The sequence below is a fragment of the Manduca sexta genome, chromosome 14 (genome assembly GCF_014839805.1).
Source record: "Manduca sexta isolate Smith_Timp_Sample1 chromosome 14, JHU_Msex_v1.0, whole genome shotgun sequence".
Taxonomy (NCBI): domain Eukaryota; kingdom Metazoa; phylum Arthropoda; class Insecta; order Lepidoptera; family Sphingidae; genus Manduca; species Manduca sexta.
The window spans coordinates 5,362,073-5,378,686 of record NC_051128.1 but is presented as its reverse complement, the minus strand read 5'-3'; the positions used below and the strand labels follow the sequence as shown (position 1 = coordinate 5,378,686).

Here is a 16,614-nt window from a genome sequence, read left to right as displayed (position 1 = left end):
CATGTATTTAATGACAATCGGCAGTTTAATGCACAAAACTTAAATTATAGTAAAGAAATGTTTTTGAAACGTATAAATTAGCTATATGCATGCTAAACTATTTTGCTAAACACAGCATTAGGCGTTCAAAATATTCCTAACTTCTCACCACTTTTCTAGCTTTCGACACTTCATTGTTATTGAATTTAAAAGCGAATACATTTTTGTATAGAGTATCAGTTTATATAGCAACATAGTACATGCATTGAAAAAAAATCTATACAAACTTGTACAAACTGTACTACTAATTACGAGATCTGGCCCAGGAATTATATGAAACACCTATTTATCCCAATTTATGACTTGCACACTTTGTAGCCAGCGTAAAATTTATTTTGCCCGCACCCCCCTACACATACTGGTACCGATTAGTCGGATTTAAAAAAAATATCGCTGCAAAGTAAAATATAAAAAATGCGAAGAATGCTAAGCATTTGTGTCGACATTCTTGTGAAATATTAACTATTTTTCTGTGTTCCATTTGGCTTCGTTTTTCGATTCGTAACAATATTCCGCACTCGGACTGTGCGTGCCTGAGTTAATAAGTCTTGCGATTATGAGTCACAAGTGGAAACCCCATCTAATTTTAAGGTATATAGGAATAAAACAGGCTTATGTCTTATTTCGGGGTATATTTGTTGTTATATAGAAAATAAATAGAAGATATATTATATGGCAATTAAACATTGTGTTATAAAAATCAGTCATTTATTTCTCGAGAAAATATTGACTTACAAAATACTAAATGCATAAGTATTACAATTTGAGAATCATATACCAAAAAAATGTTTTCGATATGTAATACAAATATACAAAAATATTCAAAGTAATTTGATAAAATGTTTGCAGGAGTAAAATTCGAGACTTGTTTAAGCAAACGTTTATTTTACTGTATATTTGCAAACTTTACAAACAAAATTAATATGAGATATTGAGCGAGCAAAACACTCACATTTTTTTTTTGGCTTAGGAAACCTTATTAAATGCCAAAATTTATTTTAATCCTAATTTAAAGTTTGGAAATCCAGTCTTGGACAGTTTTGATGTCGACGGGGTTTTCGTCGTCGCCGGTGTTCGCCGAACATTCGGCAATGTCCACGCGGATGTTGATGTGGGAGAATTCGAAATCCTTGCCGATTTTGCCGAGGTATGTCGCATTGTTGCTCTGCGATGGATCCACCGATTGGAGTTGGTTTGACTTGGTCACACGCACTAGATTTCTGAAAAATATAAAGTGTTTTTATTTTGGTGGTAAGTACAGCACCACAATAAAAGCGGCGATAGCCTTGTTGATTGTGGAACGAACTGCCAAGACGAATGTCCGCAGATTCAAATCCAAATGGCACACACCTCTGACTTTTCTAAAATGATGTGTGTTTTCTTTGTGAATTATCACTTGCTTCAATGGTGAAGGAAAACATCGTGAGGAAACCTACATGCCTGAGGTGTTCTCTATAGGAATTTCGAGGGTGTGTAAAGTCTACCAATCCGCACTTGACCAGCGTGGTGGACAAAGGCCTAATTCCTCTCAGTAGTAGAGGAGGCCCGTGCCCCAACAGTGGGACGGTATACAATACAGGGCCGATATTATATAAGTACAGCAAGCTACCAATATTCTATGAGTCTTTAAAAACATTGCCGTGTTGAATAACTCGACGAAGACGGTACTATAATTCGCAGCGTCGACCAGGTGCCTTTCTTTTACCATGAAATTGCAAGCACTAGGAACGCGCCGCACCACCGCGCGTTTAGAATAAATGGAATTCTATTCTATTCGCTTCGATTCTCCTCAAATCAAGCACAGGCCTCAGTCCCACTTTATGATGCATAATATTTTTTTCTTTGTAAAATTGCATAAAAATTTAAGAAAGAACCTGACTGAGAAATCTGTGTCTGTCTTTGTCGTGAGGTATTTTTGCAAATTGCATTTGTTGAAATAACTTGTATGAGCCACATTTATTTCTAACATTGTAAAATGTCATAAAATAAATTGGTCTTCATTTTTTTTGTGCCTAAACTATGTATCAAACACCACACTTACATTTCTTTTTCCAACAAGCTCTTGATAACTTGACTCCCCTTAGCCATCGGCTGATCTTGCTTGTTACACAATATTAATACTGGTGGTGTATTGCTCTGGGTAACAGGGTCAGACAAAATAGTGTACAAATATCTGTAACATAAACAACAATATTGTAGAAATATTTGTAACTGCAAATCTATTTCTTAGACTGAATTCAAATATTTCCCACATGAGCAAATTGTCTGGAAATAAAATAGCCTATATTTAATCGAGGACATGGTCTATATCGTCGCTGTAGGTGGAGAACTAAATAACTCAAAATTTCTAGTTTCGAGATAAACGCGATTAACTGTTTTTTTTTTCGTTATTTTTAAGCATTACTAAAAAACTATAAATAATTTTAATGTTGGTATTTTTATATATCTTGGGTCTTATTATCTACTAGCTTTTGCCCGCGGCTCCGCCCGCGTTATAAAGTTTTTCAGGCTAGTTTTCCGTTATAAAAGTAGTAGTTTCCCCGGAACCTATGTTCTTCCCAGGGTCTCAAACTGTCTCCATACCAAATTTCATCGTAATACGTTGGGTAGTTTTTGAGTTTAACACGTTCAGGCAGACAGATGCAGTGGAGGACTTTGTTTTATAATATATTTTTTAGAACTTTTTAAGAGCAACAATCCCGTCATACATTATTGTTGCATAGCTTTAACCGTTTACGCAGCGCACGCAACGGAAGCTCTCAAAACTAATAAATTGTCCCCGTTTTTGCAACATGTTTCATTACTGCTCCGCTCCTATTGGTCATAGCGTGATGATATACAGCCTATAGCACTCCACAAATAAAGGGCTATCCAACACAAAACGAATTTTTCAGTTCAAACTGGTAGTTCCTGAGTTTAGCCATTACTGCTCCGCTCCTATTGGTCATAGCGTGATGATATATAACTTAGAACATTCTACAAACAAAGGGCTATTCAACACAAAAAGTTTTTTTCACTTCGAATCGGTAGTTCCTGAGATTAGCCATTACTGCTCCGCTCCTATTAGGTATAGCGTGATGATATATAGCCTATAGCAATCCACGAACAAAGGGCTATCCAACGAAAAAAGAATTTTTCAGTTTGGACCGGTAGTTCCTGAGATTAGCCATTACTGCTCTGCTCTTATTGGGTATAGCGTGGTGATATATAGCCTATAGCACTCCACGAACAAAGGGCTATCCAACGCAAAAAGAATTTTTCAGTTTGGACCGGTAGTTCCTGAGATTAGCCATTACTGCTCCGCTACTATTGGGTATAGTGTGATGATATATAGCCTATAGCACTCCACGAACAAAGGGCTATCCAACGCAAAAAGAATTTTTCAGTTTGGACTGGTAGTTCCTGTGATTAGCACGTTCAAACAAACAAACTCTTCAGCTTTATATAATAGTATAGAGTATAGATTATATTATGCATGAACAAAAAAAACTCTGACCTAAAGAATAAAAATATAAAAAAATAAAAACTTCTTATTTAATTCTGCCACAATAATGTTTTGTAAGTTTGTTGAAATAAACTAAATAACTCGTATAGTTATTTAGTTTTGCCACACTAGAAACCATATGGTAAAGTAATTATAAGGTTAAATAATTACAATTATAGTTTATTAAAGTGAATACCATTAGGATTTTCAATGTCTAAATTAAACAAATCAAGTTGTTTAGTTCTTCTACACACTTGATTAATTTTGTTTACTAACAATAGACTCAAGGAAGAATTAAACAACTCATTTTATTTAATTTCTTTACTATTGAACAGATTATAAGTCGCAGTTTATTGATTTTATTGTTTACTTTTTCTACAACAAAATATATGTTATTTGAATATATTTATTTCTCCACTTTTAACATAAAAAAGCTATAATTTCGAAACGGGATAAGATTATGAAATGCTTGTTAGGCCAAAATATGCGCCATGTTTTGGGCAACACAAAAGTGTTGAAAGTCCAAAATGGCCAAAATCCGAGTTATTTAATTCTCCACATACAACGACGATATGTCAAATTTCATCCAAATCCATTCAGCTATATCTATCTACATAATAATATACTTCTAACAAACATCAAAACCTTTTCACTGACTTTCATATCTATAATATTAGTATAAAAGTAGCTTACATTGGTGAACTATGAATGACTAAATATAATATATAAATACACACTCAGACTTTCTATCCTATTTTCTATCCCCAAAGGGGTAGGCAGAGGTGCATCTGGTGCCCCTTCTTTCCACCCCCTTTTTTCACATGTATTCCATCTCATGATGTAATAAGGGGTAAGCCTGTCATCATATCGGGCACAAATTTCAGACTCCAGGGTGATACTAATTAGAAAAACTAAATATTGCATTGTCCGACCCAGGAACAAACCCATGACCACAGCACTGCAGTCCTACCATAATACAACTAGACCAGCGAGGCAGTCAAGGTATAAAAGTAATTAATAATATAAACTTATGTTTCATACATACTCAGCGACATCTCTTATTTCCTTTTGAATGGTAACAGAGTCAATGACATACACAATAGCTTTAGCACTACTTTTGTATTGGTCAAAGAATTTGTTCCTCAACCTCTCTTGTCCAGGTAAGTCTACAAGTCTTAATGATTTCTGTAAACAAACAAAAAAAACAATACAATATTAATTCTTCAATGCTTAAAAAAAATACCATTACCAAAGATTGAATCAAAATTGTGTACGTGTTGACACTTTATACTTTACTTATTATACTTTTCAATTAACAATATAATAAGTAGATATTGATTGATTTGATTTACTTTAGCTTATTTCACTATATCTAATTGCTATTTATTAGTGAACATATAGGAAAGCAAAAACAGTAGTCAAATTATCTATTACTACGCTCCTGAATAGTAACTGAAATGCATACTTTTCACATTATCAGTATACTATGCAATTTGTTTATTACTATACTACAGTATATTACATATTATACTTGACGTAGAAAGCTGGCAAACTACAATATTTTTATAAACCATTAATAAAACTTACACTTGAAGTTATGTATTCCTCAACATTTTCTTTCATAGAAGTGAATGTTTGTCTAAACTGTGAATAGACCAGCCTCACAAAGAGCAGGGTCTTGCCCGAGTCGGACAGGCCCATCAACAGCACGGACTTGCGGAGAGTGCGACGCCGGGAGAAACACCACCAGAAAACTGAAAAATATTTATTTGACAATAAAGTTTAATTCAAATGTCTCCTACAGCACGTGAAGAGATATTTCAGTCGAGAAATAACACATAAAAATATCGTAATATATACATAAGGCTTATACAATAAGGCTAAGTAAATCACGTTTTATATACACAAATAACTGTAATGAATAGTAACAGATGTAAAAAAATATTCGGTATTGTATTACATGAAGTGCAATTTTACTGCAATGCTTATAATTTTTAAGTCAGTATTTCAGAATTTCTAGTAATACTAAGGAATAAACCAAGTAAATATATAAATAACACGCACCGAGTGTAAAAATGAGAACTATCAAACTCAATAAGGTAATATAGCGAGGATCGTTGAGCATAGGCTCTGTGTGGATTTTCTCTTTTACTACTTCGGATTCCATTATGAAGCTTAATATAATTTTAACACAATGAAATTATCTAGTTTATTTTATTCACTTCTGAAATGTGACAAATCAATTAAGTGACAGAGTGACAAAAAATCAGATGATGTCTCATGTCAGTGAAGTGGCATACACGTTGACGATTGTATTATGGGTACAAGAATATTCATCCATCGATGATATTTTAAAAATACAAAATGATGAGATCATAATGAAGCATGCGACCAACTTTTTCCTTGTGAGACTTAAAATTTCTCCGTCGCCATACGTTGAGCGGTGAACGAGAACAAGTACAACGTTTATAGGAAAATAAGACTGTTTCGAAGCCATACCCTATCCAAGGCAAAAAAATGCTAAATTGGGCTATATACGGTCCACGGAAAAAAATTGCTGAACAAACAGAAAAAAATATACGACGAATAAAATGTAATTTATTTCTTTTGGAGTTATCAGTTTTTTTAAAAAAAATACCTCCTTTTTTTGAAGTCGCTTCATAATAGAATGTTTCATATCAAAAAGAATTATAATATATATGTTTCATATTTTTATTCAGGATTTCGCTCGTAGCGTTCGCTCGTGAAAAAGTTACGAAAATGATTTTATGTTTTAGTAATATCAAATAAGACAGTAAAATTGTATGTATGATAAAAATCTTCGAGAATATTCCCATGTTCTTGCTTGATTTGTAAATAATTAATTAATAGTGAGAGTAATAGTGTTTTGTGGTGAGGACTAGGTAATAAGATAAATGAAATATTGATTAATAATTATTAATGTACCGATCTAAGCATATTATTTGATAAGATAATATGATAACATTATCTATTATTATATTTATTGTTCTAATGCTATAGTATCTCTTATCATCAAACGTCGCTATTGTAGACGTGTTATCACATAACTTCTTGTAAATATCTAAGAGAATGTATTATATTTATAGTATCTATTGACTATTCGCGACCTTTGTTCACGACACATGTATATCTGTTGTGTATGTACCTTATTACAGTTATATTACTTTTTTTTTATATTCTGAATATGTACTGAATGCTACTATTTTTATTCCGTTTTAATATTAATTACAGTAACTCCGACGTATTAATTAGGTAAATGATTAATAATGCTGCATGACCACTTCAATTTTATTTACGCGATAGCGTTAAGTATTTAAGTGCTTACTCAAATAATATTTGTTAATCAAAACGCAATGGCATGAAGATAAAACTGGTTCATTTTATGAATTTTAAAAAGACTTGCCTATTCTGAGGGTAGCATGATGATATAATTGATTGTCGCCAGATTATAGTGGATGGGGACGAAGTGTGCTGGTGTTTTACTATTTCCCTTAAAAAATTTTTGCCACAATAATCTTCGGAAAATGAGTATCGACATTGGAGGTAAGTAGATTTATATCTATAGTAGTAGAGATTATTCGAGACTTTTGTCCAATCAATTAATTTCCCACATTTTAACTCTTATTTCAATGACGATGGTGTTTTTTTTTTCATTAGTCATAAAATTTCAAATAAAGAACAAAACACTAAAACATTGATTATTTAGTTTTGAGTGACTTGTTTTTGTTAGAAATTATTATTTACATAATATGTAACACATAATACCCACCTAACAATAATTATAATTTTTAGGTAATAACGTTAATACAGTGCATGTTATATTATGTACTTATGTTTATTTAAAATTATTTTCAGGCATGAGAATTAAATACAAAGACAAAAATGAAACATTTCTGGAAAAACATTTAGTTTCGAAGGAACCCTTTGGTCAGTTTAAGTCTTGGTTTGAAGAAGCTTGTTCAAGGAAAGAAATCTTAGAACCAAATGCCATGTGTCTTGCCACTGTTTCTCCGTAAGTTGGCTAACATTATCTATCTACCTACAAAACTTCTAAAACACAAAATGAATATGCAGGTTTTTTTTTAATTTTACAGAGATGGACACCCATCAGCAAGATTTGTTTTGTGTAAAGGATATGGCAAGGATGGATTTAAGTTCTTTACTAATTATGGGAGCAGAAAAGCAAAGGATATGGTAAATAATATTTTTGATCTTATACATTTAGTATTGACAAAACACACTGCTTTTTTTTCTTAACACTGCAGCCATTATTGCAGAGCAGACATTTTTATAGGATATTTATTTATAAATAATATTTTACCTTCCTATGATAGCCTGACCTGGTTTCTTAGATCTAGTTTAAAAATCTCATACCCAGTATTATATGAAACATAATTCACACATACTGCACTATTACAATAGGGTTATTTTATTTTTTTAACTACTTGAAATCTGAAATAATATACCACAATATATGCAATGTTTCCAAATAGGAAGCCAATCCAAATGTGGCCGCTACATTCTACTGGGAAGTCTTAAATAGATCAGTCAGGATTGAAGGTCAAGTTGAAAAGTTGTCTGAAGAAGAATCAACAATATATTTCCACTCAAGACCAGTGCCCAGTCAGATTGCTGCATGTACCAGTTTTCAAAGTACTCCGATAGAGTCCAGAGATGTACTGTGTGAGCGTGAATCAGTCTTGGAGGCGACATACATGATACCTGGCAAAAATGTACCTAAACCTAGCTTCTGGTGAGCTATTTTTGGTTAACTTATTTAGTTTGATAAGCATCTGAAATGAAACCTTAACAATGGATTTTATGGATTGCAGTCACGGCCATAAAGCCATAATAGAAAACAATTAGTTACATCAAACAGCATTTAATTAAATAATAAAGATTTCTAATCAATATTGTTGATTTAACTAGCAACTAACAAGCGGCCTAATGTTTATCAATTAAAGTATACGAGATAAAATACATAGAAAACTCCACTTCTATGTGATCTTGTAAATTACGATTTTTTAATTTTATAAGGGATTATAAATGACCTAATATTTTGGTTTTTAAAATTCTAATATGTACTTTCTGATATTTCAGGGGTGGATACATAATTCGGCCTGTAGCTGTAGAATTCTGGCAGGGCCAGCGGGACCGACTTCACGATAGAATCAAATTCCGGAAGCCTAAAAATGGGGAAGTTGCAGATGGAAAACTTTTGCATGAAGGTGAAGATGGGTGGGTCTTTGAGAGACTATCACCTTAGTGTTTTAACACAATTGGTTATGTAAACTGTCTTCCATTATGTTTTAAGAATATAAATCACAATTATTAAACTCAACCTTGTTTATTAAAGCTATATCACAGTTTTCTTGTTATTTTCATAATCTCTCTCTGTATCCCATTGATATTTCTCCAGATTATTTCACTCTGCAAACATTCATTCTTCTGTATGTATTGTTCAAATTGTCTCATGCCACCTCCAACACCAAAATAACATGTTTTTGCCGCCACAAATATAGTGCCTTGTTCGCTCAATCTATCAATAAAAAGTTTTGTAAGTTTCTCATAATTACTATCATTGTAAATAGTCTCTGATGTAAGTATTACATCATAAATAGTGCCATCTGGGAGTATTTTGTTAAATGATGCCCAATCACCAGAGTAGAATTTACACCGCTTTATTTCACTCTCTCTATCTTCTTCTTCAATATTCAGCAGAAGATTTGGTATTGTCACATATTCTACAACCTCTTTATTCTGCAAATGAAGAAGCAGTTTTGACTTAGAATAAATATTCAAAGGCTTAATCTTAGTATATTTGGGAAAATGTTTTCATATAGTAAGTAGCATTCCATATTCATACTATTTGAGTACCTATCGATTTTATATAGTTATAAGGCAAATTATATCCATGTAGTAGGATTTCTAGATAATTTATATAAATAATCCAGTTGCCCATCTTTGGAAGTTAAAATTATGCATCAGATTTTTTTAATGCTATTTCAAAGTCTTTTCAGAGTTTTTGATACTAGAAAAGGTTTAACATTAACTGTGGCCCACTCAACTTACATAGTCTTGGAATGTCACATTTGCTCCATTCATGAAAGCATAAATCCCTAAAATTCCAGCTCCACACCCTAAGTCCAATATTTTTGAATTCTCTAATGGAACTTTATTTTCTATTAAATATTTTATTAAATCATGTGTACATTCCCATATCTTGAGACCACCTGAAAAATAAAAAAGTTCAATAAAACACAAACTTATAGTTTTTTTATTTGACCATCATAACTTGAACCAGGACATAATTTCCAGTTTACAGCTCAAGTACTTTAAAACTAACCCAAAAAGTTAAGTTTGTGTGAACTGTGTGTGTAAACACATAAACTCTATCTTCAAGGCAGTATGGACTAGGCTGGACTAGTATACCTAATTTACACCATGCATGTTTTATTCCAAGATTTGATGATAGGGTTGACAGTATCATATTGGGCACAAATAGATTCAGAGATTCACAAATATTCATTCAGGAACATTCAGAGTCAATACTGAGCAGACAATAACACTTCAGCTGACCTGAGATTTAAACTTGAGATCCAAATGGAACTTGTACCATACAAGCAACCAACTCTGCCAATAAAACATGGCAACATGAAACTATTTATATAACTTTTTGCAATAATTTCTCTCCTAACAGAATACAAATAAAACTGTCAAAACGTATCTGCAAAATGTTTAAAAATGCGCTGCGCTGACACTAAATTACAGTAGCATAAAATGCAATAGCATGCAATAAAAAAAGAAAGCTTTATGCATTAGAGAAATGGAGCCTGATCCCATCACCATACCTTCATATTTTCCTACAATGAGATCACTGTGCTCTTTTTCAGCCAGCTCTATTGCATTCTTAAAACCACTTTCTTCGATATTGGCTATTGCTTCTCTTATTACAACATGTCCGATTTCAACATCACAACATGTAAATATTTTTGCATGGACCACTATACTATCCAGATCATTTATTTGATTTCTTGGTACAATTTCTTCACTTTCTAACCATACAATCTCCTTACTCTCTAAAAAGAAATATATTTTCATTTCATTATATGTATTAATATTTCAAAATAATAAATGTAACCTCTCAGTGTCTTTACCCGGTTTTTGGTTATTTTCCTCGTTACCCGAAAAATTGAATCGGAAAGATGACATAGTGTAAACTCTGTACTGTATAAAATAAATATAAAAAGAGGAAGTTATTTAGTTTATAATAGATAAAATGATATCAAAAAATAAATATTCTTCGGCTTTGAATTGCAATTTTGAATATTTGAAAATTCTGAGCAATCATATCTGTCAAATGTCAAAATTTGACAAATTACTATGTTTTTTTTCTTTGTCCTTAGAGGACAGGCTATAATCTTACGACCATACTGCCTAGGCCTACGTATTAAATGACTAATGTTTCCACTTACGATTTCGTTTTCCCCAAAGAGATTTAGTTTTTCCTAAGATACAGAAGCATGAAGAAAAAATCAAATAGGTAAGTATATCAAAAAAAGTAAAAAAAAAACTACTTTTAATCTTCAACAATATGATGGGTACCGATAATTTCTCTCCATTCCCTATTTCACCCGAAGAAGGCATGTTGTTCTAGTATAACAATAACAAGTTACTTAGATAGATTGGACGTAAAAATCAACATCGAACGCAAAACCCATAAAACTTCACAAGCGTTGTGGAAGAAAATTTAAAATTATAGCACCTCTATTTTGTGTCACATTAAAATATGTTATATGCGCGTTTTTCATAATGCATCTCCCTTTTATAAAGACGTTGACTACGGCGGTGTTAGATTGTTCTAAAAGTTGTATTGTATTGAGAGTGAGACTCCAGAAATATTCGATGCTGAATGAATTTGCTCATTTCACGTCTTTAATCCATTTTTCTTTCCACTTATTGTAACACCTACACGGACGGAGTCGCACGAGTAAAGTATAGTAAATTTTATTAAAAAGATGATGCATGACATTTCAACAACATGTTAAATCAATATAATGTTAGGAAATAAAACAATGAACTAAATAAATCGTTCAAACCTTTTTATTCAAAAAATTTAAAAGTAGAAAATATGTTGTCATTTCTAATTAATCAAAATATAATAAAATAAACCGAAATGGAAAGCAATTCTAATGAAATTTTATATGCAAGGGTACGTGAATGTAGTAGTTAGATTATGAATTAATTTGTTCTAATAAGTATCTACGGAAACTGGATCATTAATTCGTAAGTTGAACGCATCCATAAGTACAAAACCTTATTTCATTCATTCATGTACACGACTTGTTAGCCCGAAAGAAGTGCGAAATTCAATTTAGTTTATAAATTAAGGGATTTGATTAGTTAAAATCCCTTCCAGTCTACCAACTAAACAATGACAGACGTTGCGAAAAAGGTAAATAGTGTTTGTATCTTTTTGTTTTACACTGCTTTGTTTGACACGAGTAACGAACGTTGATTAGTGTGCGTGACCTTACAGATTTCTGCCGATTTATTAAATATTTTATTCTAATATTGTTAGTGTAGTGTCCGTGACGTTAGTTTTCTGATCAGTGTCGTTGTTGGCGTTATCGAAGCATAAATATTTCTGCAATGGAGTCCGTAAGTGCGAGCGCAGTGAATATAACCTCAACCATATGCGGCCGCGGGGGTCTATATCTGTTAACGATGGCTGTTACCAGGCAATCGACGTAATTGGCACACGTGTAATTCCAGGTGCAGGATTACAAGGATTCGCTGAAGCAGAAAGCGGAACATTTAATTATAAAAGGATTCCCGGAGAAAATAGTAAAGCTAAATGAACTTCTAGACACATCAAATTTCCAAAATCGTGACTTGTCCGATGTGCACCAGGTAAATATACGCGTTGTCTATTTAAGTTAGTCAAGTATTTATAAACTAATGCACATAATTGTAAGTCTGAATAATCTCTGATATGATAATATAATCATACTTGTTAAAATAATGGTTTGCATGTGTTATGTTTATGTGTATAAATAGGTATTCATTTTAGACCCATCATTTCCTTGATTAATAAAATAAGAAAGTCTGACTAATCTGAATTTGTTGACATTTTCGTATACCTAAGGCATTAGTTTGGCAACTGTTTTGCAATGCTATAGATAAAATGTCACTAAATAGGGCTCTAGTATATAGATTACTGATAGATAGGTAAATATGCGAGTATTAGTCAACTTTCAAAATATGGTGTAATTTTTTTTTCCCACATTTTTCTCCTTATGGTTTTTCTAGTTTATATCTATAGAAATTGATATATTTATAATTTATTTATATATATTTGAATGGAACTTTTTCCTCAAGCAGTCAAAGGTTGTTGCCTACAAAGATTATATTATTTGATATACCTACAAATTTTGATTCATGTAATTTATATTAAATTTATTAATATTTGTGTATTATTGTTTTTAAATATGAATGAGTAACTATTGAATGAACTACAATATTCATTACATTATAGTGATTTTGACCTAGTTGTTCATTCATGGAAATTTATGAATACTTTAAGGATGTGTGGAGTAAATAGAATGAAATTGATGTTATGACTCACTTCGTAAGAATTTTTAAAGTTTTTCATGGTGTAAAAGACTTTATAGTTTTGTAATTTATCTCTAAAATTCTGTTAAACAGCTGAATAGACATAAGCTTTCCATAAGAGTTTTTGATCATGCTGATGAGCGTGGTTGCTAGGCAGGCCTGAATGCTATGTCAGCTACAGATTTTCTCTAGGATGGGTTTCTAGTGGGAAGAGCAAAAAAAGGTCTCTGAATACAACAAACGCCTACGACCATGAAACCTCTCATATGCATAGGGATTTTTCTAGGATACTGTCCACTCTGGCTTCCCAGCAATGCCCATGCTGCCTAGCTTTGCATACAGTTCACAGTAAATACAGTTCACAGTACAAATAGCCATTTTTCAAATATACAATAATTAACATAAACTTTTTTCATTTAGGATTTAAACATTCCAATACCCCCACCAGCATCGGTAAGCAATGAACCCAATGCAAAGCGTCAACGATTGGAATCATCAGAAGTGTCAAGCAACACAACTATAGAGGGGACACGCGTTTATGTACTGCCGAATGGTACAGTACCATGTAACAAGCCACTAAGTGACCTCATACATCTCGTCAAACCACATATTAGGGAACTTGTTGAAGATTCTAATTTGGTAAGTTGGTGTGCAAAATGTGTTAATTTGATAAAAATATTGCTGTTTCTGAATGTTTGTTGTTTAAATTGTTTTTGAATGTTTGTGTTTCTATGTGAATTTCTGTTTTTACTGTTAAATTTAGGCTTTGATTGGTTGACTTTGAACTTATTATGAAAACGTAACAATCCATAACATGATACTCATTAATTGGTTATGTATAGGATGTGAAAAACACAATTTATAGTATTGTATTTGAATTGATTTTTGATGACAAAGCTGTTTGGATGATTTTTTAAAATCATGATGTTTATTATTTTAAAGTACAATAATTGTGGTTTGGTTTATTTCTCTACAACAAAGTTCAATCTGCTAAGTGAGTAATGCTAAAAAGCTGGTTACTGAGCAAAATTGAAAGTAAATTGGTTATTAAGAATAGGTGTTGGTAACAGGTTTATATAGCTTTCATCAAATCACATTTAATTCAAAGAACCTGTATGAGGAATAAGGATAACACATTATCCTTATGAATTAAACAAGGTGTACAAGAATAATCTGCAATTTTGCATTACCAAATCTTATTTTTTGTTGATATTCTCTTAGACAAACATGATATTTACCACTGGGAATCAGTGGTGAAGCATCCATACCACCCAATTTGTACCGGTTTCCTTTTAAGGTTTATTTACATTTGTCTTAGTTTTTGTTTTATGTTAAATTGGACTCAATATATTAACTAAGGCAATTTATCTTGCGCCGGGTTACTCATTGAAAAATTTCACTCATTGCCACTGCGGGGAATAGTACCCCGTCTGTTAATCATGATCTGTAACATCTTCCAAATTCTAAATAAGATAAATAATCCTTAAAAGTACTCTATGTCCTTAAAATACAAAGCTTGAATTCTATATTATTGTCATGGAATCAAATATTTACAGCTGAAAATGTGGATCTCATTCATGATTCCAAAAATTGAAGACGGCAACAATTTCGGTGTATCAATACAAGAGGACACGCTGGCCGAGATCCAGTCGGTGGAGTCAGAAGCGGCTGCGTTTTTCGATCAAATCTCACGATACTTCATCTCGAGGGCGAAGATTGTGTCCAAAGTCGCTAAATATCCACACATTGACGACTACAGGAGAGCTGTAAGAGTAAGTGTTTTGTCATACAAGTTTGATTATACCTGTGCATATGCTTTTATTACAGATAAGTTTCGTGACATGATAAAATTGGTTATTGGTAATAGAATTACAGTTTCTAGCAGGGAAAGAAACAAAAACAAAACGGTAAAATCCAAAAATACAAAGATTTTATTTTAATTTTTTGATATAAGGTTTGCCATCTGCGGAGGAAATTTAATTGCAATTTAAATTTCTTTAAGAAATGAATTTATTATACACAGGCAATAACTCTGTAGATTTACAAGTGGCAACTTTACTTGAATAAAAGTTCAACAAAATGTGTGTATTTTTGTTTTAAATAAATCAATCTACAACCATTAAAATCACATCGTAACCTATTCTTGTATTAAATAAAAATAGTACAAGCATGTACAACACTTATTAAATGCTATAATAAATGCTGTGCTTACAGGAATTGGACGAAAAAGAATATCTTTCACTGTGGTTGGTGATGTGCGAGATCCGCAACCGCTACTGCTCGCTCCACGACGTCGTCATCAAGAACCTCGAGAAGATCAAGAAGCCGCGCTCCTCCAACGCGGAGTCTCTATACTAGGCACCCTAGGCGCTAACAATCTCAATTACACCTATAGTCACCAGCAGTAAGAATAACTCCTTGTGAATTTAAGGGTAATGTTTAAAGCAATCTTATTTTTTATTCACTAGACTGCTATGTGAACCGGGTGGGCGTAGTACAACTAGCAAATAACTTAAAAAAAATAGTAAAAGTAACAATTAAAACCAGTAAAATATTGTAAAACGTTTGCTACGCACACCCGGAGCGTTTCATTGTGTGACGAGCACAAAGGTGCAAGCCCTTGTGGCTGTCGTAAATTTTATACCTGTGTATGAATGTATTGCTCTAGACGTAAGTTAGTTGTATTTAAAGCGTGTGGATGCGTGGTTTCCAATCAATATTGTACGTTTATCGTTCTACAAGACAGTATACTGAGCCCTTTCATGTGTCACTTCTAGTTTTTTCTTTCGTTTTAGATACGTTCATAACTTAGGTGCTAGTATAATTTATCTAGTGAGTAAAAAATAAATAATAGTTGTTTCCGAATCGTATTGCAGTGTTATACCAAGCATATGAAGATATATACTATGAGACTGAGTATATTAATTTCTACTTGTTCCTGACGTAGATATCGGATATGGCGGCATCGTGTATTTTGACGATACGTGGAATTGAGAAAAGTAGAAATCCACTTGTTATGACACTACAATGTGATTTGGCGCCGGTCAGTGATTCCAAAACATTTCTAGTTTTAAATTAAGCGCAAAATACCACGTTGTTCTAAATACATTGTTACTTAAATAACTTTTAAGTTATAGGTACCTTAGAGAAATTTCAGTTAATGCCAGATAAGATACAATCCTAAACGTGATACGATTGGCTTATAGTCAATATAATTAATTTAATATGTATCCAATGTGAAAATAAATAAAATACATTACTATGAATGTAATGCAGTCTTTTATTTTTAAATTACCTTTATGCAGTTCTGCTACATGATAGAGAATCTTCAGTATGTTACAAAATGTTCTATACAGATACAAAAGTAGTAGATCAAATTCAAAACTTCAAATCGTCTACACGTTAAGTATAATTGAAACATTTTTTGTTCGTTGTGTGAAGGAAAGTAAGTGTGT

The 16,614-nt window shown here is 32.4% G+C and overlaps 4 protein-coding genes across 9 annotated transcripts; 2 read left to right on the top strand and 2 right to left on the bottom strand.

The window, feature by feature from the left end:
* Window positions 1–730: 730 nt before the first annotated feature.
* LOC115456295 (signal recognition particle receptor subunit beta) lies at window positions 731–5,830 on the bottom strand. 3 transcript variants are annotated; one of them, XR_005112321.1, is made up of 6 exons: window positions 5,588–5,830; window positions 5,111–5,277; window positions 4,569–4,708; window positions 2,081–2,212; window positions 994–1,259; window positions 731–923 (listed from the first exon to the last, which is right to left on the bottom strand). XR_005112321.1 is itself a non-coding variant. In XM_030185311.2 (5 exons), exons 1-5 carry the CDS (start codon window positions 5,688–5,690, stop codon window positions 1,049–1,051), a joined length of 753 nt encoding a protein of 250 aa, XP_030041171.1. In that variant the 5' UTR covers window positions 5,691–5,830; the 3' UTR covers window positions 734–1,048. The 3 variants fall into 3 exon arrangements, 1 of the variants encoding a protein (XP_030041171.1); XR_003939863.2 differs by having other exon boundaries at window positions 734–927; window positions 999–1,259; XM_030185311.2 differs by having other exon boundaries at window positions 734–1,259.
* Window positions 5,831–6,219: 389 nt separating this feature from the next.
* Window positions 6,220–8,913, top strand: LOC115456271 (pyridoxine-5'-phosphate oxidase). 3 transcript variants are annotated; one of them, XM_030185282.2, is made up of 6 exons: window positions 6,220–6,426; window positions 6,990–7,087; window positions 7,400–7,556; window positions 7,639–7,738; window positions 8,038–8,297; window positions 8,645–8,913. In XM_030185282.2, exons 2-6 carry the CDS (start codon window positions 7,000–7,002, stop codon window positions 8,808–8,810), a joined length of 771 nt encoding a protein of 256 aa, XP_030041142.1. In that variant the 5' UTR covers window positions 6,220–6,426; window positions 6,990–6,999; the 3' UTR covers window positions 8,811–8,913. The 3 variants fall into 3 exon arrangements, with proteins under 3 accessions (XP_030041142.1, XP_030041151.1, XP_030041159.1); XM_030185291.2 differs by lacking the exon at window positions 6,220–6,426 and adding an exon at window positions 6,539–6,681; XM_030185299.2 differs by lacking the exon at window positions 6,220–6,426 and adding an exon at window positions 6,587–6,796.
* On the bottom strand, window positions 8,873–10,911 carry LOC115456263 (histidine protein methyltransferase 1 homolog). The gene is made up of 4 exons (XM_030185262.2): window positions 10,702–10,911; window positions 10,396–10,623; window positions 9,617–9,777; window positions 8,873–9,304 (listed from the first exon to the last, which is right to left on the bottom strand). Exons 1-4 carry the CDS (start codon window positions 10,754–10,756, stop codon window positions 8,906–8,908), a joined length of 843 nt encoding a protein of 280 aa, XP_030041122.1. The 5' UTR covers window positions 10,757–10,911; the 3' UTR covers window positions 8,873–8,905.
* An 843-nt stretch (window positions 10,912–11,754) lies between these two features.
* Window positions 11,755–16,411, top strand: LOC115439917 (proteasome activator complex subunit 3). 2 transcript variants are annotated; one of them, XM_030163993.2, is made up of 5 exons: window positions 11,755–11,999; window positions 12,320–12,457; window positions 13,580–13,798; window positions 14,716–14,931; window positions 15,374–16,411. In XM_030163993.2, exons 1-5 carry the CDS (start codon window positions 11,979–11,981, stop codon window positions 15,515–15,517), a joined length of 738 nt encoding a protein of 245 aa, XP_030019853.1. In that variant the 5' UTR covers window positions 11,755–11,978; the 3' UTR covers window positions 15,518–16,411. The 2 variants fall into 2 exon arrangements, with proteins under 2 accessions (XP_030019853.1, XP_030019862.1); XM_030164002.2 differs by lacking the exon at window positions 11,755–11,999 and adding an exon at window positions 12,009–12,205.
* Window positions 16,412–16,614: the final 203 nt, after the last annotated feature.